The 23,242-nt window shown below is 46.1% G+C and overlaps 1 protein-coding gene across 1 annotated transcript in view; it reads left to right on the top strand.

The window, feature by feature from the left end:
* The first annotated feature begins 16,332 nt into the window (after window positions 1-16,332).
* BSPRY (B-box and SPRY domain containing) overlaps window positions 16,333-23,242 on the top strand; it is a 20,990-nt gene continuing 14,080 nt past the window's right edge. The window contains exons 1-2 of the mRNA XM_042780382.1: window positions 16,333-16,533; window positions 20,248-20,346. Of these exons, the coding sequence (XP_042636316.1) occupies window positions 16,333-16,533; window positions 20,248-20,346 (300 nt within the window). The remainder of the gene's footprint in view (window positions 16,534-20,247; window positions 20,347-23,242) is intronic.

Below are 23,242 nucleotides of genomic sequence, written 5' to 3'. Positions count from 1 at the left end.
TAATGTTAGTTATGCAACTACTTTTAAATATGCAAATAGGATATATTTAAATACATCATCACACATTTTGGTTTGAATCATAACATAGAACTTCTGTTCATCGAAAATCCTCTAGAGCTGACTGTTCATAGTTTTATGAGAAAAGTATGATTTGTAGAATTTGAGATGGTGGAGCTTTGCAAAATCATCATCTATAAACCTTTTATTTAAAGATCTGGAGAATGAAGGCAGAAACATTATTTACTCAAAATTATAATTAAGTAGATTTCTTGACTATAATTTTCATTATAAACACCTACAAAGAAGAAATACATCTTTATTGCATTTTAACAACTTTATTTCAGGGATTTAAGTAAACCGGTTCAGTCAGTGTAGCTTATTCTAAGAATTAATAGCATCCTAGAATAGTCAGCATAACATTTGGTTAAGTGCATAAGTTTTGGAATTAGACATGATTAGGTCTGTGGTTTAAGCACTGGGCTGCTAACCAAACGGTTGGTGGTTCAAACCCAGGAGGTGCTCTGAAGGAGAAGGATGAAGGAGATAGCATCTGTAAAGATTTAAAGCCTTGGAAATCCTAGGGGGCAGTTCTACTCTGTCCTAGAAGGATGCTATGGGTCAAAATCAACTTTTTGGCAGTGTGGTGGCGGGTAGCATGATTGCTAGATTAATAATGATAGAAATAATGAAAATAGCAATTTCACTGCTATTAATACTATTCATAATATGTACAAAACATACATGCCAAAAAGGCACGGAAAAGATATATTGTTGTTGTTATGTGTCATGGAGTCGGACCAGACTCATAACGACTCCTCCTTGGTTTTCCAAGGCGGTATCTCTATGGAAATAGATTGCCCAACCTTCCTTCTGAGGAGTGACTGGTGGGTTTGAACCGCCAGGCTTCTGGTTAGCAGTCAGGTGCCTTAGGCACTACGTCACCAGAGCAGATGGATATATGAGTCTTGAGTACATGCAACTGACGCCAATTTTGTCCTCTGGCCAGAGTGATTGATCACACTACGGCTAAGAATTCTATGTAACTAGGTTATTCAGAAAGGCACTTAAGAGCTTGAGAACATGTATGTACTTGGATAATGTTCATGTTATAATTTATTATGTGTAGCCTAATCTACGAAATGAAAACCTTATTCTGTTATCTTCCATTGTTTATATTGTCTAATGATACAGATAGGGGAAACTGAGGCCCAGAAAACAAGAGGGCCTTACCCAGAGTCACACAGGGAGTCAGTACTACGCCAAAACGTCAAAGACTGGCAGGGGAGTACATGTTCAGAACCCAAATGGCCCTCTCCTTGCCCATCATGGGGACGAGCAAGGCTTATTTTTGATGTGGGAGGTGGAAACGGGGTTTTTCCCCAAGATGGGGACCAACCAAAGTCCGCGGCTCAGAACATCCACCAACCCACCCCCGCATCGGGGCCAGGTGGGCGACTGCAGCCAGGAAAACACCAGGACCCTTACCTCCCTGCCCTCCCGCTGCGCCCCTTCCTCCCAGATCCAGCTCCACACCCACCCGCGACCGAGCCCTACCCCGAGCTGAGGTCCGCGGGGGGCGGGGGCGGCAACCCCGGGGGCAGCCGCAGCTCACGCTCTCCACAGCCTCCCTCCCGCGCCTCGGTCCCTCACCCCCAGCAACGAGGCGCATGTTGCTAGGGCGGGAGTCCCCGCCACACTGCTCCGGGCGCCCTGGCCGACTCTCAAACACTAGTTCCGCTCACTTGAAGGGCTGAGCTGAAAGCGCCCCGCCCCTTTCTTACTGTAACACTGCAGTGATAAGGTCCAAAGAAGAGAGATGTGCCTAGGGTCCCGCTGCATCCTAGGAAGAGCCTAGAGAATCCAGTAAAAGCGGATACCACTGTGCCAGCCACTGAGAAAATGCGTAATAAATGTCATCTTTTAAGTTATTATTTGCCCAGGTAGAGGTTGCCTTATTTATTTGGCGTTTTCCCTGATTCCACCAGGCAGAGCTCCCTCCTTTAGACATGTCCCCAGTGCCCCTCTTCTCTATTCCTTTCATCAAACCTTCACAACCAAGCACCATATCAAAGAGATAGCCTCAATACCATCTTGAGCTCCTGGGGCAGACAGTTCCTGAAACTGATAGCTACAAGATAAAGGGCTCTTCACAGGGGACATCAAGCTCAACTGGCATAACATACTACACAAAACACTGTTCCATCTCCTACTTTGGTGAGTAGCAACTGGGATCTTAAAAGCTTGCAAGCAGCCATCTGGATGCAACAATGGGTCTCTCTTCATCCAGAGCAAAGAAGAATGAAGAAAACCAAAGATTCATGAAAACAATTAGTCCTTGTAACTTGTACACCATGTGACCCTTAGCCTATAGCACTATGAGACCAGAAGAACTAGATGGTGCCCGGCTACCACTGTCAACCACTTGGAGGGGGATCTATGTAGGGGATCCTGGATAAAGAGGGAGAACAATGTGGAACAAAACTCAAAATCACTTGGGGTGGGGGAAAGGGAAGACCAGGTTTGTTGGTCTGATAGAGCCTGGTGGAACCACTGAGACTATGGCCCCTAGCTGCCCTTCAGGTCTGGAATTGAACCCACACCTGTGGCTTCCAGCCAATAAAAGACAGGCATAAGAGTTGAACATGTACCTGAGGTAGATACATCCCTTGGAGAGAACAATCATGGGAGAAAGAAGGTCTGTTTACTAACAGGGAGACAGCTCAGGGGGGCAGGAGGGCATGGAGGGATGGACACAGGGAAGAGGTAACTATCGGCAGGAAGTGGGAGGGGAGATGTTGCATTGGGGTAAACTGTCAATGTCATCAGACAATGTGTATGTGAACTGCTGTATGGAAAGTGAATTTGTTCTGTAAACTTTCACCCAAATCACAAAAATAAAATAAAAGATAAAGGACTCTTTATAGCTACAACCTCACTGCTTCTAGATAGAGTCTAGAAGTATCCATTCCTGGTACAGGGCTTGGTACACAGTAGAGGCTTGTTGAATGTTTATTGAATGAGTGAATGAATGTCAGGGATCCTAGACAAAGTTTCTTTTGTGCTCCAGTAGGTATCTTCTGGAGTGCTGAGCTGCTAACAAAACTGCCTTTAAAGACAATTTATGGACTTTCTGAAAGTTGGGCCCCCATGGTGAGTGGATAGACTTTGAGATAAGTTTGTCTTCACAGTCTTATCAGGGCTGGCCATTGGTCTATCTTCCAGCCCAGGGAGGGAATCCCCTCCACAGCTTCCTAATGGGGTCCCTCTGGCTCCTTTTAGTGCTTGCTAAGTGATGAGGCTCTCATTGCCTTCCGAGTCAGTGGCCTCTTGTTAGGAGACTGCCTCCTGGCAGGAACAGGGATCTGCCCATGCCACTTGCAATACTGGTTTTACTTCAGAGTTTAGGGCTCTCCCTACAAATGTAATCCCTCCTCCCAGTCACAACCCAGCAACTGTCAACCAGAACTGATTGATTGCTTTGCCCTAGGACACTGAACTAATATAAAGGTGAATCACCAGATCCCTGCCTTCAAGACACTCCTGCTCTGGGCATGCAGCCTCCTTGGGAGAAGACACCATGCTTTAGGCTTAAAGTACTTTTAGACTCCCAAATTGGTATCTCTAGCCAGACCCCTTCCCAAGCCAGCCCTGTGTATCCATCCACCTGCCTCCTGTCCATCTCCACCTGGCTGTCTAAATGGCACCTCATCTTTGACATGACTCACACTGGAAATACCATCCTTCTCCCAACCCTGCTTCTCTTCTTTTCTCACCAATCACTTAAGCTGAATATCAATGAGTCATTTGTAACTTCTTCTCTTCTTCCATGCTCAAGAACAATTCCCAAACTCTCTCAATTCTGTCTCCTGAATATCTTAAAAATAAAAAAACATCTGCTTCTCTCTACCCACCACCTTGGTTCAAGCTAGCCTCATCCCAGGGTGTGATAGATTAAAAATGGCCATATACCTTTTGCAGCTTCTTCCATGCAGCTCCTCTCATCAGGGTTGGCCTTGTAACTTATTTTGACCAACAGAATATGGTGGAAGTGACAGTGTGTGACTTCCGAGTTTAAGCCTCAAAAGACCTTCTAGTTGCTGCTCTCATTCTCTTGGAACATCGCCAGTATGTGAAGAAGTCCAAGCTACCCTGTTTGAGGGATATGGCCCATGTAATAGCACCAAACAGCAGACATATAAAAACTCAAATTCACTGCCGTCAGATCCGACTCATAGCAACCCCTCCTTGGGTTTCCGAGGCAGGATCACTATGGAAGTAGATTGTTCAATCTACTGGCTGGTGGGTTTGAACCTCCAGCCTTCTGGTTAGCAGATTGCAAACGTAATCCCTCCTCCCAGTCACAACCCAGCAACTCAACCAGAATTGATTGATTGCTTTGCCCTCGGACACTGAACTAACAAAAAGGTGAATCACCGGATCCCTGCCCTCAAGACGCTCCTGCTCTGAGCATGCAGACTCCTTGGGAGATGACACCATGCTTTAGGCTTAAAGCATTGCAATGAATTATCAAACCCAATAGAGAAGCAGTGAGTGCGTGGGAGAGATGGTTGGTGCCTTAGGCACTATACCACCATGCCACCAGAGCTCCCAGCAGACATATAAGTAAGACTATTTGAAGCCACTGAGCCCTGGTTGAGCCATCAGATGACTGCAACTACACGAGTGGCCATCATAAGAATGGCCCAGCTAAACTCAGCCCAATTTGCCAACCCACATTGGGTACAAATAAACAGTTGTGTGGTACAGTGAATTACTTGGCATGGCTTTTCTAGCCAATCTCTGTGGCTCCCACCTGACTACTGGGTAGGACTATGCAAATAAGTTCTATGGAAATCTAATGTGGGGATTGGTTAGTTTTGTTATTCTGGTAGGCTGAAAATGGGCCCTCTTAGAGGCAGAAGTGGGGATCTCACTGGCATCAAGAAAGAAGAGCCAGAGGTGCAGTGGAGAGCATCCTTGGACCTGAGATCCCTGTGTGGGACCTCCTTGGCATAGAAACAGCAGGGACAACTGGAAGGGACAACTGGCAGGGATGGCCAGAAGAGACAACCAGCAGAGGAAGCCAGAGGCACCAGAAAGAGCAGTGGGCTTCCCAGCCCACTGAGCAAGAAAACTTAGTGCTTTGGGGCAGGAGTCTTGCTGGTGGAGTGGGGTGCACCTAGGTGCTCCTATTGGACAGATAAAAGAGCTTTGTAACACTTGCCTGAGCTGGGCAGAGGCCAAAAGCCAGAGAGGTGTGCCTGAGGGCATGGCAGAGGGGAGATTGTCCTGATCAAAGAACTGTATTCTGAGATCACTCCTGAACCTGAAGTGTAGCCTATTACTTCCTTAACAAACCCCATAATTGTGGGTATTGTCTGAGTCTTGTGTGGACATTGCAATGAATTATCAAACCCAATAGAGAAGTAGTGAGTGCGTGGGAGAGATGGTTGGTGTTAGACTTGGTAAAAATGCCGGAGGGTGGTGGCATGTCTGGCCTGAGAGGAATAAGCTTTGGGCTGTTGATGGTGACTCTATTACCCCTTGTGAGGTTATAGGAGGTCAGAGTAGGATGCTGCCTCCATGTCCTTTTTGAAAGTTATTTGAAGCCACTAAGTTTTGGGGTGGTTTGGTATACACAATAGATACCTGATGCGTAAGATGAAGTCCAAATTATTAGGCCTCTAAGGCTTGTCATACTTCTTTAGCCTCATTTTCTACCCCTGCAGCCATACTATGTTTCGACAGTCTGAACCACTAGTAGCTTCCTGGCTCATTGTGGTAGCTGCCACCTTTGAATCCTCTTCCCAAAGCGTCTCCCTTATATCCCCTCAACTATCTTTGTCTAGCTATTTATCCTCAGCTTGGAAACCCTCACCCTCTCTACTCCCAGATCTTCCCTAACCGTTCCTCCCCTTCTTTGGCCTGGGTTAGCTGCCCTCTTCTGAGCTTCCAAAGCCCTTGCACTTTCCCCAGCGCAGTGAATTTACTTGTCTCTCTCATTTGACTGTGAGCTCCATAAGAGCAAGTGACTGAGTCTTATTTACACCTAAATAGTTTGTGTCTAAACCAGCTGCCATCGCGACGCCATGTCTATCAGAGTAGAATCATGCTCTGTAGGGTTTTTAGTGGCTTTTTTGGAAGTAGATTGCCAAGTCTTTCTTCTGGGGTGCCTCTAGGTAGACTTAGGAGCTCTGGTAGCATAGTGTCTAAGGCACTTGACTGCTAACCAGAAGGCTGGTGGTTCAAACCCACCAGCCACTCCTCAGAAGGAAGATGGAGCAATCTACTTCTGTAGAGATACTGCCTCGGAATCCCAAGGAGGGATCGCTACGAGTCATGTCCAACTCGATAGCACATAACAACAACAACAACTGAGTAGACTCAAACCTCAACCTTTTGGTTAGCAGCCGAGGATGTTAACTCTTTGCACCACTGTGGGTTTTGTTGGTGTCTAACACAGGGTCTAGCATGTTGTTGTTGTTGTTATGTGCCGTCGAGTTGGACCCGACTCATAGCGACCCCTCCTTGGGTTTCCGAGGCAGTATCACTACGGAAGTAGATTGCCCCATCTTCTTTCCGAGGAGTGGCTGGTGGGTTTGAACCACTATGCTACCAGAGCTCCCACAGGGTCTAGCATAGCACTACGCAATTGAACATTCTACCATCATGGAAATGTTTTATATCTTCACTGTCCAATGCAGTAGCCACTACACCTCATATAGTTATTAAGCACTTGAAATGTAGCTAGTGCAAATGAAGAGTTTAATTTTAAATTTGATTTAATTTTAATTTTAAATAGCCACATGTGGTTAGTGGCTACCTAACTGGACAGTGAAAGTCTAGCACATAGTGATGCCCACCAAGTATTTTTGAATAAAGAATAAAAGAGGAAGTAGTTCATGGGTAGACAGTTAAGACACAAGAGAGAATACTATGGGTACAAGCAACATAATTTCATATTCAACTCTCCCTGCAGAACACTACCAGGACCTCCAACTCTTCCTTATGTCAGTATAATCCTACTTCTTGGCTCTTCACTGCCTGAATTGGTTGTTCTCTCCCGGACATGCCCAGTCGAAGACTGTCTCTCCTTTCATGTGGGCCAGTCCTAAGAACACTCTGTAGACAAGATTTGGTCTAATCCAGTCTGGTCTGATCTGCGTAGAGTAAACTGTCATTCTGAGAGCCTGGGCATCGTCACATGGGTTCCATGAGGTCTGAGTGTCTCTGCGCTGGCTGACTGCCAAGCCCCCGTCAAAGGTGACAGTTGAGGTTGGTTTTGCTGTGAAAACATCACGGAAAGAGAAGAAGCCACAGCATTGATAGTCTTATTGTTGCTCCTGGAAACTGTGCAAACCCCAGTCAGATGACTTCCAGCCCTGATACCAGAGATGGATCATGGATTGAGGAGGAAGGAGGAATGAGGACAGGGCAGGGCAGCTCCAGGGCTAGATCCCTTGAGGCAGGCAGGGCTGGGTCTGCAGTTGAGGAGCAGGCCTGAGAGAGAAAGGAAAAGCCTAGGAGAAATAGTTCTTGCATAAAGACTTTCCAAAAGGTTCACTAACCAAACCAAAAACCTCACTGCCTGTTGAGTCAATTCTGACTCACAGTGATCCTATGGAATAAGGTAAAAGTGCCACACAGGGTTTCCAAGGCTGTAAATCTATTTTTACTTTATTTTTTAATTTTTTTTTTAAATTGTGGTTTGGGTGAAAGTTTACAGAGCAAATCCATTTTCCATTCAACAGATCATACAGTTTCATGGCATTGATTGCAATCCCCATAATGTAACAGCTCTCTTCCCACTTCCTCCCTGTGGTTATCTATTTCCTGTGTTCATCTTTCCTATGCCTTCTGAGCTATCTCTCGTGGTTGATTGTTTGAAGGAGTGTACCTACTGGTGTAATTGTATAACTTGTGTTGCCTGTCTATTGTTTGGCTGGAAGCCAGGAGAGTGAGTTCAATTCCAGGTCTGAAGGGTGACTAGGGGCCATAGTCTCAGGGGTCCCACAAGTCCATATCAGACCAGTAATCCTGGTCTTTGTGTGTGTGTATGTGGTGAAAACATGCACAAGACATTCACTAACATAACAACTTCTAAGCTTGGTCTTTATTATGATTTTTAGTTTTGTTCCATATTTTTCTCCCACTATACCCAGGATCTCCTATTCTGATCCTTTTCTGAGTGGTTGACAGAGGTAGCCAGGCACCATATAGTTCTTATAGTTTCAGGGTCATGTAGGCTGAAGTTCCCATGGTCTGCTAGTCCCTTGGACTAATTGTTTCCATGTATCTTCAATTTTCTTCATTCTTTGCTCCAAATGAGAAGAGACCAGGTGTAGCACCTTAAATGGCTGCCTGCAAGCTTTTAAGACCCCAGTCGCTACTCACCAAAGTAGGATATAGAACAATGTTTTTGTGTAATGTTATGCCAATTGAGCTTGATGTCCCCTGAGACCATGGTCCTGAGCCCATGAGCCCAGTGACTCATTCCCTGAAAGTGTTTGGCTGTGACTAAGAAGTTACCATAACTTTGTCCCCTGTTAACTTTATTATATATGTTCTGGTTACCTAGTGCCACTCTGACAAGAATATACCACAAATGGGATGGTTTTAACAAACAGTTTATTCTTTCACAGTTTGGAGGCTTTAAGTCTGAATTCAAAATGCCAAGCTCTAGCAGCTGGGTGAAAGCCCCTCAGCCTTGGGCTTCAGCTCTGCGTCCTGCTTCCAGCCCACTGAAGCTAGAGGCTTTTCTTCACTCAGACAGCTGCTGGCTGCTGAGATTGACAAGTCCAAGTTTTATAAGTAAAAAGGTACAGCCCTGATGTTACTAAACCACATGGCAGGCCATTAATTCAAGTCCACTGAAAGTCCCCAGGTCAGCAGAGCATGGCAGGCTGCTGAATAGCAACATGGCTACATGCAAGGTTCAAGCATGCCATAAGCTAGAGACCATTCCCAAAGCTGATTCTTATATACAAGAAGCTGACTCTTACATACCCAAAGGCAGCTACTCAGCTGCTCCCAGTAGATTTCACCATGGAGTTGATTACCAGTCTCATCATGGGGAGTACTACCTCCAGCTGCCCAGCCACTCAACCAGGCCCAGCCAAGTTGACACACAAACTTAATTACCACAACATATATGGACATTTTTATAGCACATACAAAGATGTATGTAGAAATATCATCTGCCAAACATGTAGGGTCATGGGTATATTCCCTTTTGCCTAACCATACCTGATCTTTTAGCTCATCTACCTGTGTCATTTGTAGATTAGTTTGTTGTTACTGATAATGCGTATTTTGTACATAAAAGTATTTATCTCTGTTGTCTGTCCCTCTTGTGCACCTCTCTGGGTCTTCCTTTTCCTTAGTGTTATTGTGATGGCCACTCGATTTTGGCATATTGCCTTTCCCTTCACCCAAATCAGTACCAAGACTGTAAATTTTAATGGAAGCAGACTGTCACATCTTTCTTCCACTGAGTGGCTGATGAGTTCAAACCACCGGTCTTTTGGTTAGCAGCTTTGTGCTTTAACCACTGCACCACCAGGGCTCCTTAAAATGTTACTACCAAAACATTTTTCAAAAAGGCCAAAACCAAGTAGTATAAATGGGCAAATGAAAAGGCAGTACAGTTAGATAACTCAAAGTTTATTAAAATAAATATACTCCTGCCTATGTTATGTTGTTGTTGTATGCCATTGAGTCGGACCCGACTCCTCCTTGGGTTGCCAAGGCAGTATCACTACGGAAGTAGATTGCCCAACCTTCCTTCCGAGGAGTGGCTGGTGGGTTTGAACCACCAGCCTTCTGGTTAGCAGTCAAGTGACTTAGGCCCTATGCTACCAGAGCTCCTTGTTATGCAATTTAAAAAAAATAAAAATAAACCTGTTGCTGTGCAGTTGATCCTGACTCATGTGACCCTGTGTGCTACAGAGTAGAACTGCTCCATAGGGTTTTGCAGTGCAATGGCTTTCTCTTATATATGGCCTTTCTGACCTTGGGTTTATAATCCTGCTAAAAATGATTGGTTGGGACATAGTCTATCCTATGATTGGTCTATTTTATGTACTTGCAGGGATTGGTTTGCTTTGCAAAGAGTGGCTTGAAAATCCACCCCATAGGATCGAGTGATTTACATATTGGAGGACTTGCTGGAAGGACCATGACTTGAAATTGACAGAGTTTGCTTAAATAGCAGCCAACTCCAGAGTAGACAGAGAACCTCACTACCATCAAGAGAGTTTGGAGCAGACTGTGTCGTTTGCACTCAGAGACCCTGCACTGAGAACTTCCTAGATCCAGAAGAAAGAGCTCTAACACTGAAAGTAGCACAAGAAGGCAAGCACAGGAGAGAATCAGCAACAGCGAGCAGAGGCCTAGGAGGGCCTGGTGCTAGAGGCCTAGGAGGGTCCAGCGCAGAGGCTTGGGAGGTTTTATGCAGGGGTCTTCCTGTTGGTGAGACAAGGTCCAGCAAGGCCCAATGGAAGAGCAGAAGCCTCGGAAGCCACGCAGGTCCCAGGCAGGCAGCATGGTGGTAGCTGAAATGGGCATGTACAGCTGAGAAGGGCGGCCTACTTATAGGTACAGCCAAGAACAGCCAAGAGAGCTATCCTGGTTGGAGGCTGCCCTGACTGACCAACTGCATCCTGTCTCCTGAGTTGTGCTTGTTACATTGAAGTTGATCCTGATCCTGAGCTGTAGCTTGTCACTTCCCTAATAAACCTCATAACTGTGAGTATGCTCTGTGAGATCTGTGTGATCAATGGAATGAATTCTCAAAGCCAGCAGAGTAGAGAGTATCGAGGATGTGTGGGGTCAGAAATAGTGAAGACGCTGGAGAGTGAAGCTCTGTCTGACCTCCACCTCATAGGAACCAGCTTTATGCCGATTCTTATCCTTCCGGAAGGTAGGCAAGGTTAGACGTTAGATTACAGGTTAACTTGGTTGTAATCTTTACAGAAGCAGAATCACCAGGACTTTCTATTCCATCACCCTGGGATGGGTTTGAACCACCAACCTTTAGGTGAGAAGTTGAGTGCAAACTCCTTGTGCCACCCAAGGAGCTCATGTCATACAATAAAGGCTAATAAATGTTTTGTTATATGTGAGAATCAGTAAATACACTTGTAGCAGATTTTGAGAATATAAATTGCATGAGTGAAAGAGGTTCAGATTTCATGGCATAAAAAGAATCTTTGGGTCTGAACTGACAAACCACTTGCCACTGTAGTGAACAAGTGTCATAATAAGATAAGAGTGTGTTCATGTAAACAAGAAATAGTGAACAAGGGTTTAGTATAGATAGTAAACATGTGTGATGATAAGATAAGGGTGTGACAGAAGTAATTAAGGGTGTGGACAAGCTAATAGAAGTCATTATAAAAGACAGAAGTCTGGTATAGAAAGACCAGATGGGAAAATGCTGATTATGGAGTACATAAGAACCAGCAGAATGGCAGTTCACCGCTCGGGGCAATACCAGAGCCATCGCAGGAGGGAGAGTGACTTCCTCAGTAGGGCAGCTAAGATGTATATCCATCCTCACTCTCTCTAGACTGCACCCAGGTCTGGTGGCGGAGACCCCATTTCGAGGCGGGCAGTCTTGGGAGTGATCTCACTCTAAACCCATAGTTCGCAGCGTGGTACTCCATCTGCCTGGAGCACCCAAGGTGTCCTTGAGGTAAGGTAATGGCCATCGGTGGCCTATACAGGTAGTAGCTGGCACTTTCTGGAGACTCCGGGTACCAGGGATCAGTCAGCAGTGGCAGGTTGTCTAAGGTAACCTGGCGCTGGTTCCATTAAGCTTCCTTCCGTGGAGTCTAATAGAATAAACTCTGATATTGCCACGACCAACTTGAAAGTGTCACTACAGACCTGTCAGGAGAACTGCAGACACTGGGATTGTTCACAAGCTCCTCCCTGACACTGGCTGATAAGTACTAACTCTGTTTATCTCCTCTTGCTTGCATAAGTCCTTCATGTGTGGAGGCAGCCACCCTTGGTTCCTGGATATTCTCATGTATTAATAATCCTGACATTGCAGAAAGACACCAGTTTTGAGTGGAGTGATCACTCATCACTGCCTCCTCAAACAGGCACCCAGGCTCCTAGCAGGTGCTCAATAAATCTGGGGAGTGACTGAAATGTAATAAAGGTGTCCATTCTTCTCTGTTTCTAGCTCAGGGTGTCTGGGCCAGGCAAGCCCTAAAGTTCAAGCACAACCTAACATACCCACCTTGCCCCACCAAGGGTTCTGAGATCCCCTTAAAACAGTAGCTTTCAAAGTTATTTGGCCAAGACCCTCAATAAGAAATATATTCTCCTAGTGCTTACACATGTATATAACTGAAACAAACAAAATCTTATGAGCAATGTTTCCTCCTTCCTTCTTTTCCTTCCCTCCCTCCCTCCAGGCCTTCTCCCAGTCTCCATTTCTCCCTGTTTAGCAGTTAGTCTCCACCCCTTGAATTGAAGTCATTACCTACTATTGCCTTAGGGTGTGTTTCTAAAAATGCTCAGAGGCTCCCTTGCATCCTAATCTTGGGGCAAAGATTACAAACAGCAGATTTATGGTTCCACTCCAGATTTAGTGGAAAAGAATTTGAGGCTCTATAAACCTTGAGAGCTGCCACTTGGGTTTATGAGTGTCCTAGGCCTCTTGGGGAGGCATGTGTATAGGGTCTGATGCACATTGGGGGAGTGGTTGATGCTCCCATTCCAGTCCAGCTCAGCCCCTGAGTGTGGAACCATTGGTTCCAGTTTTTTAAAAAGTAAATCCACTCCTGGGTCTCTGGAGGAGAGCTGTTACATTGTGGGGATTGCAATCAATTTCATGAAACAGAATGTATATGAACTGTTGAATGGGAAATGAATTTTCTCTGTAAACTTTCACCCAAATCACACACACACGCACACACACACAAAGTAAATCCTCTACATTTTAGCCTCTTCCTCTTGCTAGTGCTTCTACTTGAATTAATTGCTTGTAATGATTTTGTACTTGCTTTTCTAACTCCAGAAAAAGGAGGTCTGGTGGCACAGTGCCTAAGGCATTTGACTGCTAACCAGAAGGTTGGTGATTCAAACCCATCAACCACTCTGCAGAAGGAAGATGACTGCCATAAAGATTTACTGCTTCTGAAACCCAATGGGGATTGCAATGAGTCAGGATCGATTTCAAAGCAGTGGGCTTGGTTCGGGTTTGGTTTTTCTGACTCCAGGGAGCTCTTGTGGAGAACACTATGGGGCAGTTCTACTCTGTCCTAGGCATCACTGTGAGCCAGAATCTACTCAATAGCGGGGTTTTTTTTTTTTCTGACTCCAGCCCTCTGACAGTCACAGAAGCCTTCAGAGCCACACCCAACCAAGGGGTCCCACCTTCCCCCAAAACTAGAACCTTTTCTCTTCCCTATCCCCATTACCTTTTTTCTCTTTACCCTTCACACAAAAAGCATCTCTTGTTCTATTTTCCCTTTTTCTTCACTAGGCTTAATAGCTGCCCTCCCATGCTCCCCCCCCCCCAAAAAAAAACCACCCAAACCCACTATCGTTGAGTTTCTGACTCATAGCAACCCTATAGGACAGAGTAGAACTGCCCCCATAGAGTTTCCAAGGCTGTAAATCTTTACGGAAGCAGACTGCCTCATTTTCCTCCCACCCCAGCAGCTAATAGGTTCTAACTGTCGACATTTCCAGTTAACATCTGAGCACTTTAACCACTGCACCACGAGGGTTCCTCCTCAGTCATTAGAACATAGAAAAATTCAAACCACAGTGTGGTCTCTGCTGTCACCAGTTTCTATTCTCACCCCTAGAAGAGGGTAAATGCAGTTATGAGGTCATCATCCTCCCACCAACACTGGAAACCTTTTTTTTATGCTATGAATGCTTCACCCCCCTTGCCAAAGAACTTCACACAACTTACACTCTCCAAACTTACAAGTCTACTTACAGATCCTCAACACACAATACACTTATTAGCCCCAGCTGCACTTTGCAGACAAGATCTCACTTGGTTCCCCCAGCAGCCCTCTAAGGTAGGTAGTATAGTATCAGTTCATAGATGAGAAAACTGAAACAGAAGGGCTAAATAACCCGACCCAGGTCACCCAGCTTTAAGTGCTGGGAATTGACCCATTGATCCTGGACCCCACTCTGTGTTCTCTCTTGCCACAAGTGTGGTATTTTTATGTTCGGGGTGACAATGTACCCACACTGATGATGATACCATCAAGTACTATTGTGGGAGCTCTGTGGCTGTTGGCTGCCTTTACTCCTCAGGGGCTGAAACTCTAGGGATAAGAGAAGCCCCACTGTGCCCTGGGATGTAATGATGTCTCACTTTCAGGTTTTGCTGTCTTGTGTCCAGTTCTGGTGAACTCAAAATCCCCTCTAACAGCCAAGACTGGGTCTTTCTCACTTAAGCTGAGTTCCTTCCTCAGCCCTCTGCCAAGACCTTGAAAGGCAGAGGCTGGGGGTCTGGGGGCAGTTCTCTCCATGCATGTCCAGACAGACTGGATCCCCGCCAGAGGCCTCAATCCAGTGGTTTCTAATGACCAGATTCTGGATTTTCAAAAGCCCTGAGACAGCCCAGGTACATGTCGTTGTTGTTGGTAGTTGTCATCGAGTTGGCCCTGACTCATGGCAACTTAACGTTTAACTGAAGAAACATTGCCTGGTTCTGCTGGGTACGTTTGATTTCATTGTTTGGGCATCTTCCAGCATTGTATTGGACAACATTCTATGGTGATCCATAGGGTTTTCATTGCTTAATTTTTGGAAGTAGTGTGCCAGCCTTTCTTCCTAGCCTATCTTATTCCAGAAGCTCTTCTGCAATCTGTCCACCATGGGTGACCCTGCTGGTATTCCAAATATCAGGAGGACAGCTTACAGCATCATGGTTACATGCAAGCCACCATGGTACTTACGACAGACTGACACGTGGGTAGTGGCAGAAACATATTAGCAGTGGTTATTTCTGGGGGTGGGAGTTTCTTCCATGTGCTTATTTGCATTTTCTATTTTCCTCAATAAACATGCATTACTTTGTTTACAATGCTAGTAAAAAAGAAAAGAAAAACCAAAAATTCAAATTAAGAAAAATTGGATGCAAATACTTGGGGAAAATCAGCCTAACACAGATGTTTCTCATTGTGCTGTAATGGCCAATGAAAAAATTATTAATCATATTAACCCTAAATCGCACTGTCTGGGTTCTGATCTCATTGCTACCACTTAGTAACTGTGATCCAAACAAGTTACTTAGCCTTCATAAAAATAAGGATCCTAACAGTATTTTCCTCATACTATCAGCAGAAACAGGGACTACAACTGCTGTCTAGGCTCTGGCTTTTTACGTGTTTCCTCATTTTACAGCCGAGTCCCTGGACAGTACTCTGTCAATGAACAGCCAAGTAGGACTGGAGCGATTTCTCTAACGCTGCCTCTCAAAAAGGGTTGTTGTTAAGATTAAATGATAGAATGGTTGTAAAGAGTTTAGCAAAAGCCCGGCACCTAATAAAACCTATGCCCTCTAGCGTAGTGCCTAAGGCATTTGACTGCTAACCAGAAGGCTGGAGGTTCAAACCCACCAGCCACTCCTTGGAAGGAAAGTTGGGCAATCTACTTTCATAGTGATACTGCCTCGGAAACTCAAGGAGGGGTCGCTATGAGTCGGTCCAACTGGACGGCACATAACAACAACAATCTTTACGAAAGCAGACTGCCACATCGACCATTTGGTTCTCAGCCAAGCGCTTTAACTGCTGTGCCACCCGGGCTCCTGGCACTTAATAAGTGTTCGATGAAGTTTCTTACAAAAACCACTTGCTGTTGACTCGGATTCATTGCGCCCTCCTGTGTGTCGGAGTACAACTGTGCTCCGAGGCTTCCAATGGCTGGTTTTTCTGAAGTGAATCACCAGGCCTACCTTAGGGGCCCCTCTGGTGCACTCCAAGGCCGACCTTTCAGAATAGCAGGCGAGCTCTTAAACCCTTTGGACTCGTGAAGTTTCTATGGTCATCTTTAATACCGGTATTTAAAAAAAAAAAAAAAAAAAAACCGCGTACAATGCTATTAATTCAGCAAAAAATAAAAAAAAAGACCGCCAAAAGTCTCAGGGCTGAGGCCAGCAGATCTGGCCGCACGTACGATCAGAGTTCAAGGGTCTCTCCCCCCGGTGGCAGGGAGCTAGGCAAGAGCAAGCGCAGCGCCCGGGGCGGTGGCGCGCTAGGCGGCGCTGGGGGCGCGGTCAGGGAAGTCCCGCCCAGCAGCCACCTGCGACAGGTGGAGCGCCCGCGCTGTGATCCGCACTCGGCAATGTCCGCGGAGGGTGCGGGGCCGGGGCTGGGGTCCGAACCCGGGCCCCAGTCGGGGCCGCTCTGCCCCGAACACGGCCAGCCTCTGAGTTGGTTCTGCTGCTCCGAGCGGCGGCCGGTGTGCGCCGCCTGCGCGGAGCTGGGCGGCCGCTGCCGGGGGCACCGCATCCGCCGGGCCGAGGAACGTGCTGAGCAGCTGCGGGTGAGCTAGCGAGGGCACCGGAAGGGGGGTGGCGCCAGAGGGTGGCAGCCCCGGGGCCACGCGCCAGGGCGGCGCGCCAGGCCCGACAGGCCCAAGGGGGAGCCTGGGTCCGGTGGACCCGACGGCAGGTCCAGAAGCCCAGGCACCTCGGTGACGCTGGCTGTAGAACAAGGCTTAGATTAAGGATGTGGCTGGAGTTCGAATCTCACCTCTGAGTTTGCATCTGCGCCTCTGTTTCTTCATCTGTAGTTTTGGGCAGTAATAACTCATGGTTATTAGAATTGCTGTGCGATACAATAAGATTATGGGTGAAATGCTGTTTAGCCGTCAGGCCTGTCATAGTTAAGCTCAAGGAAAGGTGTTTCGGCAGATCCAGCCTCCCCCTCTTCCATTGCTCGGTGGAGGGAGAGGAGAGCTGAGGTTGGCCTTGGGCAGTACCGGGCTCCGTCGCCCGGCTCCTCTGGGCCAGTGTGCCTGACACGGGCCCCTATGGAAGCTGACCCTCTGATAAAACCCGGGCCCTCCTCACCACTCGTCCCTGGACTCAAAGCTCCTCCCTCCACTCTTCTGACTTCCGGGTGAGGTGATTGCTTCTGCCTCGACTGTGCTTCAAGCTGGTGTCACCAGGATAAACTGACAGGGCAGGGGGGATGTCGGGAGGTTCCTGCCCCAACCCTTCACGGAGGGTTTCTCCTAACCACCACTGCAGCTGGGCTCCAGGTTGGTCTCCTTCCAGTCACCACCCTTCTCATGAGCCGCTGAGGTTAGGGAGTTCACCCTGGGGCTTCCTTCCTCCTTCCACCCTAAGCTGTGATCCCTGGGGGATTTCCTTGCAGTTGCTTGACTCTCCCAACACCACTACCCTGGTGTCCAGCAGTACTTTGAGGCCTGAGGGGCTTTATGTACTTAGACTGGACTGTAATTAACACACTTGACATGGACAAAGGAGCTCTGGTGGCATAGTGGTTAAAACACTCAGCTGCTAACTGAAAGGTTCAAACCCACCAGCTGCTCTGTGGGAGAAAGATGAGGCAGTCTGCTTTCGTAAAGATTTACAGCCTTGGAAACCCAATGAGGGAGTTCTGCTCTGTCCTGTAGGGTCTCTATGTGTCAGAATCCACTCCATAGCAGTGGGGTTGGTTTTTTTTTTTTTGGTTACAAAGTGCTGAGGCCACAAAGCTCTTGTTGATCTTAACTGTCACCACCACTATCAACACTGATGCTGATAATCAAGTAACACCATACACTATGTGTTATAATAAACTTGTGTAACAACAGAGAGAAGCTTTGCAAATTCCAAATTACTTAAATAACCATCATCTCATTCTATCCAGATCAAGCCTTCAAAGTGGAAGCCCTACCTACATTTTACAAATGGGGATACTGAGGCCTGGAGTAGGGCACTTACTCCTCTAAAGCTCCTAAGATTCAGGGGTGGACCTGAGGAGTCATTGATTAAGCAGGAGGAAGTAGTTGGAGGGGGGAGGTGATGCTAAGGGGAGTGAGAATTTCATGAAAACCTTAAAAAAAAAAAAGTTGCCACCAGAGTTGGGTCTGAGTGGCTGAAGGGCTAAGGGCTAGGGCATAGTGTCAGACCTGGTTCTCATTTAGGAGTGCACTGCCCCAGGGTGCCTCCATTGTACCTTCCTGAGGCCTTGAGTAGCCTTATCTCTCTTAGGCTAACCGGATAAGTGTCTTGCCTTCCCTCCCTCTATTTTGAGTAGGTAAGTCTTTTGCAGACTCCTTCCCCAATCCCTTCAGCCAGCAAAGAAATTTCACCCCAGGACAAAATTGTGGCACTAACTAAACCAGTACCAGTTCACCTCCTGTCCTGCTAACCTTTATTCCTCTGCCATGCAGCTTTTCAAAAGCTGCTCTCATTTCCCTCAGTCCCTGTGGTGTGTGACGATCACAGCATCTTCCTAGTCAATTCCGTTCTATAGCTTTTTATTTGGATTTGTGAAATGTAAGCCTAATTTCCTACTTTTGGGAGAAGGGGTTTTTAAGGGCTTCCTGGAAGAGGTAACTGGGTTGCCTTTGGCAGATGGAACTGGGGCAAGGCTCCTAGGAGAAGGAGTTTGGATGGGAAATAGAGGAAAGGCTGCTTGGAAGGGCTCCAGTTGTAACCTGGAGAGATGGAGTGGAAGAATAGGAGTTCGGCCATGTCTCCCCGGGCAAATCACGTTTCTGTGGGCCTTAGCGTCCCCATTTCTAAAGCCCTTTTCTTGCTTGCATGGGTGATGCTCATAGCTTTGGCGCCTGTAAATGGCTAAATCTTTGTGATCAAGGCAGTGAGTGTGCATTCAACAAATATTTATTCAGGACCTTCTATGTGCAGAAACTCTTCTAGACAACAGGACACAGCAGAGAGCAGGCCTAAGTCACAGTGCTTATGTTCCAGTGGTGGGGGGGCAGATAGCACAAAACAAAGAAGTAAACATAATATGCAGGCCCAGAGTCTGGCTGCAAAGGAGAAAAATAAAGCAAAGGAAGGGAATGGGGAGTGGCCGGGGAAGGTCTCTCTGAAAAGGTGACACTGAAGCACCTGAGTGGAGGGTGTGTGTGTGTGGGGGGGGTGAGTAGCATGCAAAAATATGGGAAAAGATTGTTAGAGGCAGAAGGCGTGGGTAGAGCCAAGACACTTATGTCAGAACAAGTCTGGTGTTTTAAGGAACAAAAAGGCCAGTGTGGAGGTGACATTGGAGAGAAGCAGTCACATCAGGTAGGGCCTTGTTAATTAAGCTGAGAAACTTGATCTTACTGTGTATGTACTGGAAAGCAAGTTTTGAGCAAGGGAGTGACTTTGATTTTCTTGCCAAAAAAGTGGTCCTGGCTGACTATGGGGTCAAACATGGAAGCCTAGGTAGGACGTTCTTAACAGTGGTTCTTGGGAGAGATGATGGAGGTCTGGGTTGAAGTGATGAGAAGTGACCAGAGGAGAGAGTTACTTCGGAAATAGGGCTAATAGGACTCTATGACTGACTAGATGTGGGGTTGGAGTGAAACTCCCGAATCTTTGATCTGGGTAATGAGATCAGTGATTGATGGTGCTATTTAATGAACAGTGATAACTTGGGGAAGAATAGTTTGAGATGGTATGTTCTGCTCAGGTGTCAGTATGGAAAGTCAGGGAGTTAGGTATGAAGGAGAGAGAGGAGCCAAGAGTTGACAGTGTATGCACAAAATTGATTATACTGACAGGCCATGGAGTTTCCGAATAAAGAGGAAAGCAAGGCCATAAAGGGGATGATGGAAAGTGAAGTGGCCAGTGAAATGGCAGCCCAAGCTGAGTAGAAGAATTGTTTGAGTGAGGATTCTAGAGTTAGAGAGCTAGAAGGATAGAATGTGGTGGACAGTGTATGGGACTTGTGAAATGAAGATTTTACAGATGGAGTTATATCAATAGGAGCTCTGGTGGTAATGTGGTTAAAGCTTTGGCTGCTAACCAGCAGGTCAGCAGTTTGAACCCACCAGCCACTCCATGAGAGAAAGATGAGGCAGTCTTCTTCCGTAAAGATTTACAGCATCAGAAACCCTATGGGGCAATTCTACTCTGTCCCCTAGGGTTGGTATGAGTTGGAATCGACTCAATGGCAGTGGGTATAGTTATCAGTTATGAGCTCTGGGAATGGGTGCCTGGGGGTGGGGTAGAAATTAATGGAATAGAATGATGGATCATACACATGCATCAACATAGTGTGGTTTGTGTTGCAGAACAAGATTGTGGACCAGTGTGAAAGGCTGCAGTTGCAGAGTGCTGGCATCACCAAGTATGTGGCTGAGGTCCTGACGGGAAAGAACCAGAGAGCAGTGGTAATTCTTCCCTCGTCCCTCTGCTCTTGGCCCACTCCAAGGAAAAGACCCCAACCTTAAGGGATTGTATCAGCCCATGGTTCCTTCCCATCCTCGCTACCAGTAGAGCTGCTCGTAGTCCAGGAAGGAGGGTTTCCCATCTCCCTGAGCCGTATTTTCACCATCTCAGCAGAGTGACCATATTCTCAGGCACACACTGGGTATAAAGACTGTTAGCAAACAGTTTTCTTATGTATTTTGGCATAAGGTCACATTCCTCTGCCACCTAATTAGTTTGTGCACAGTCCCAGAATTATAACGTTACCTAGGGACTTTCATATTTCTTATGACAATTTTATACAATAGGTAGCAATAACATCCCCGTTTACAGAGGAGAAATGGGTCTCATAGATGCTAGTTGACTTGCCTAAGGTCCCACAACCTCCCTGCGAGGGTCAGTTCTATTCCTTGGGTCTTCTGCCTCCAGGCCAGTGCTCCTTCTGCTTCGTCCCGCTGCCCATCCTTTTTTCAGCGCCCCACTGCCACTGGTGTGTCTTCACTCTCAGCCATGCCACTTGTCCTTCACGGGCAGAGGCCCGGCATCACTTTCGGTCCATTCCCTTCCTACTGCTTATGGGACACGGGACAGACTTGGCACTGCCATAGTCAAGGCTCTTTTGATTGCATGGAACAGAACCCTATTGAACTAGCATAAGCACAACAGGGAATTTCCTGGCAGGAAACAGGGATCTTTCAGAACCTAAAGGAGACCGGAACAAGGAGCCAGAAACTGCTAGGAGTCCAGGCAGATAGTCTGTCTGCCTCTGTTTCTCTGCATGATGACCTCTCTGTTTTCTCTCTCTGTCTCATTTCCCTCCTTTTTTTTTTTTTTAATTTGGGTGAAAGTTTACAGAGCAAAGTCATTTTCCATACAGTGGTCCATACACGCTTTGTTTCATGACATTGACTACAGTTTCCCACAATGTAACAACTTTCTTCCCACTTCCTCCCTGTGCACTCCTGTGACCTTCTTTCCTGTGCATTCCTGCCCCTTGAGCTGTCTCCCTGTGCAAATACTGCCCTTCTGTTCTCCCATGATTGATCATTCTAAGGAATGTATCTACCTGATGTGAATGTTCACCCTATATGCCTGTCTACTGTTTGGCTGGAAGCCACAGGAGTGAGTTCAATTCCAGACCTGAAGGGTAAATCCTTTCTATTTTCTCGATTCACTGCACTAGCTAGGACCTCAGTAGAATGTTGAATAGACGTTAGTGTAGCAGATCTTCATTCTAAGTGGAATATTTCCAACAATGCACCATTCATTTATTCAACAAATCTTTATCAAGTACCTCCACGTGGCATACACTGTCTTTGTGTTGGGGATTCCATAGTGAACAAAACATATAAGAGCTCCTGTTTTCATGAAGTCTGCAGTCTACTCAGGGGAAAGGGACAATGGCAAATATGTCAGAAGAATGAACACATCTGTCTTTGAAGAAGTATAGCCACCATGCTCCTTAGAAGCAAGGATAGCAAGACTTCAGGTTACAAAGGACCAGTCTCTAGAGAAGGACGTCATACTTGGTAAAGTAGAGGGCCAGCAAGAAAGAGGAAGATCCTCAGCTACATGGGTTGACACAGTGGCCGCCACGAGGGGCTCAAACATTGCAATGGGTGTGGGGATGGGGCAGGACCAGGCAGGGTTTCTTTCTGTTGTAATGGGTCGTAATGAGTCAGAATTGACTTGACAACACCTAACAACAACAACACAATAGAAGGAGATGCTTTGTTTTTTTAAGATAAGAGAGGTTATATTTATATACGAAGTTGGTAGGAATGGTTCAGTAGAGAGAGGAAAATTAATGATGCCAGAAAGGTACAGCAAAGGGAGATAGATGGCTTCTAGTAGACAGGTGGAAGTGTTGGCCTTGGATAAGAACATAGGCAGTTTATCTACCAAACAGGGAAGGCAGCGTATGTGAACATGGTGCAGGTAGTTAGGTAAGTGATGACAGGAGCTTCTGAGAGTTCTTTTCTGATTGCTTCTATCTTTCATCAATTATCATCTTTGCTGTATGTTCTTGGTTATATCATTTGTCAGTTTATAGGTATGTTTTGGTCTCTATCAATGTTAATGTGATAATATGTTAATAAATCTTCTAATGCTAAACAATCTTTGTATTCCTGGGAAAAACCAACCTAACATGATTATGATTTTTTAAAAAACTTTTTATTTTTAAGATAATTGTAGATTCACATGCAATTAAAAGAAATAAGATAGTGAGACCCCCATATGTTCTTCACTCAGTTTTCCCCAATGATAACATCTTACATAACTATATAATAAGATATCATAACCAGTACATTGCCATTAATACACTCTACCTTATTCACATTTCACCAATTTTATATACATTCGTGTGTGAAATATATTTAATTCTATACAAATTTATCACATGTATAACTTGGTGTGACTACCACCAAAATCAAGCTGTAGAAAGATTTCATCACAAGGATCCCTTGAGCAACCCTTTGTAGCCACACCCACCTCCCTCTATTCCCATCCCCTAGTATTATTGTTAGTATAAAATTACAAAATGCCTGAATTTGGATTGTTCATCTTAGTTGAAGGAGCCCTGGTGGCACTATAATGAGCTTGGGTGACCTAGTGGTTAAAACATTTGGCTGCTAACCAAAAAGTCAGTGGTTCAAACCCACCAGCCCCTCTGCAGAAGAAAGATGAGGCAGTCTGCTTCCATAAAGATCTATGGCTTTGGAAACCCTGTGGGGTCTCTCTGAATCAGAATTGACTCAGTGGCAGTGAGTGAGGTGGCACAATGGTGAGGCACTAAGCTACTAACTGAGAGGTTGGTGGTTTGAACCCATCAGGGGCTCCAAGGGAGAAAACACCTTG

Source organism: Orycteropus afer, unplaced genomic scaffold, assembly GCF_000298275.1.
Source record: "Orycteropus afer afer isolate SDZICR_OR568_19922 unplaced genomic scaffold, OryAfe1.0 scaffold00037, whole genome shotgun sequence".
Classification (NCBI taxonomy): domain Eukaryota; kingdom Metazoa; phylum Chordata; class Mammalia; order Tubulidentata; family Orycteropodidae; genus Orycteropus; species Orycteropus afer.
Note: the sequence above shows the minus strand (reverse complement) of the source record. Positions and strands in the feature narration are given on the sequence as shown.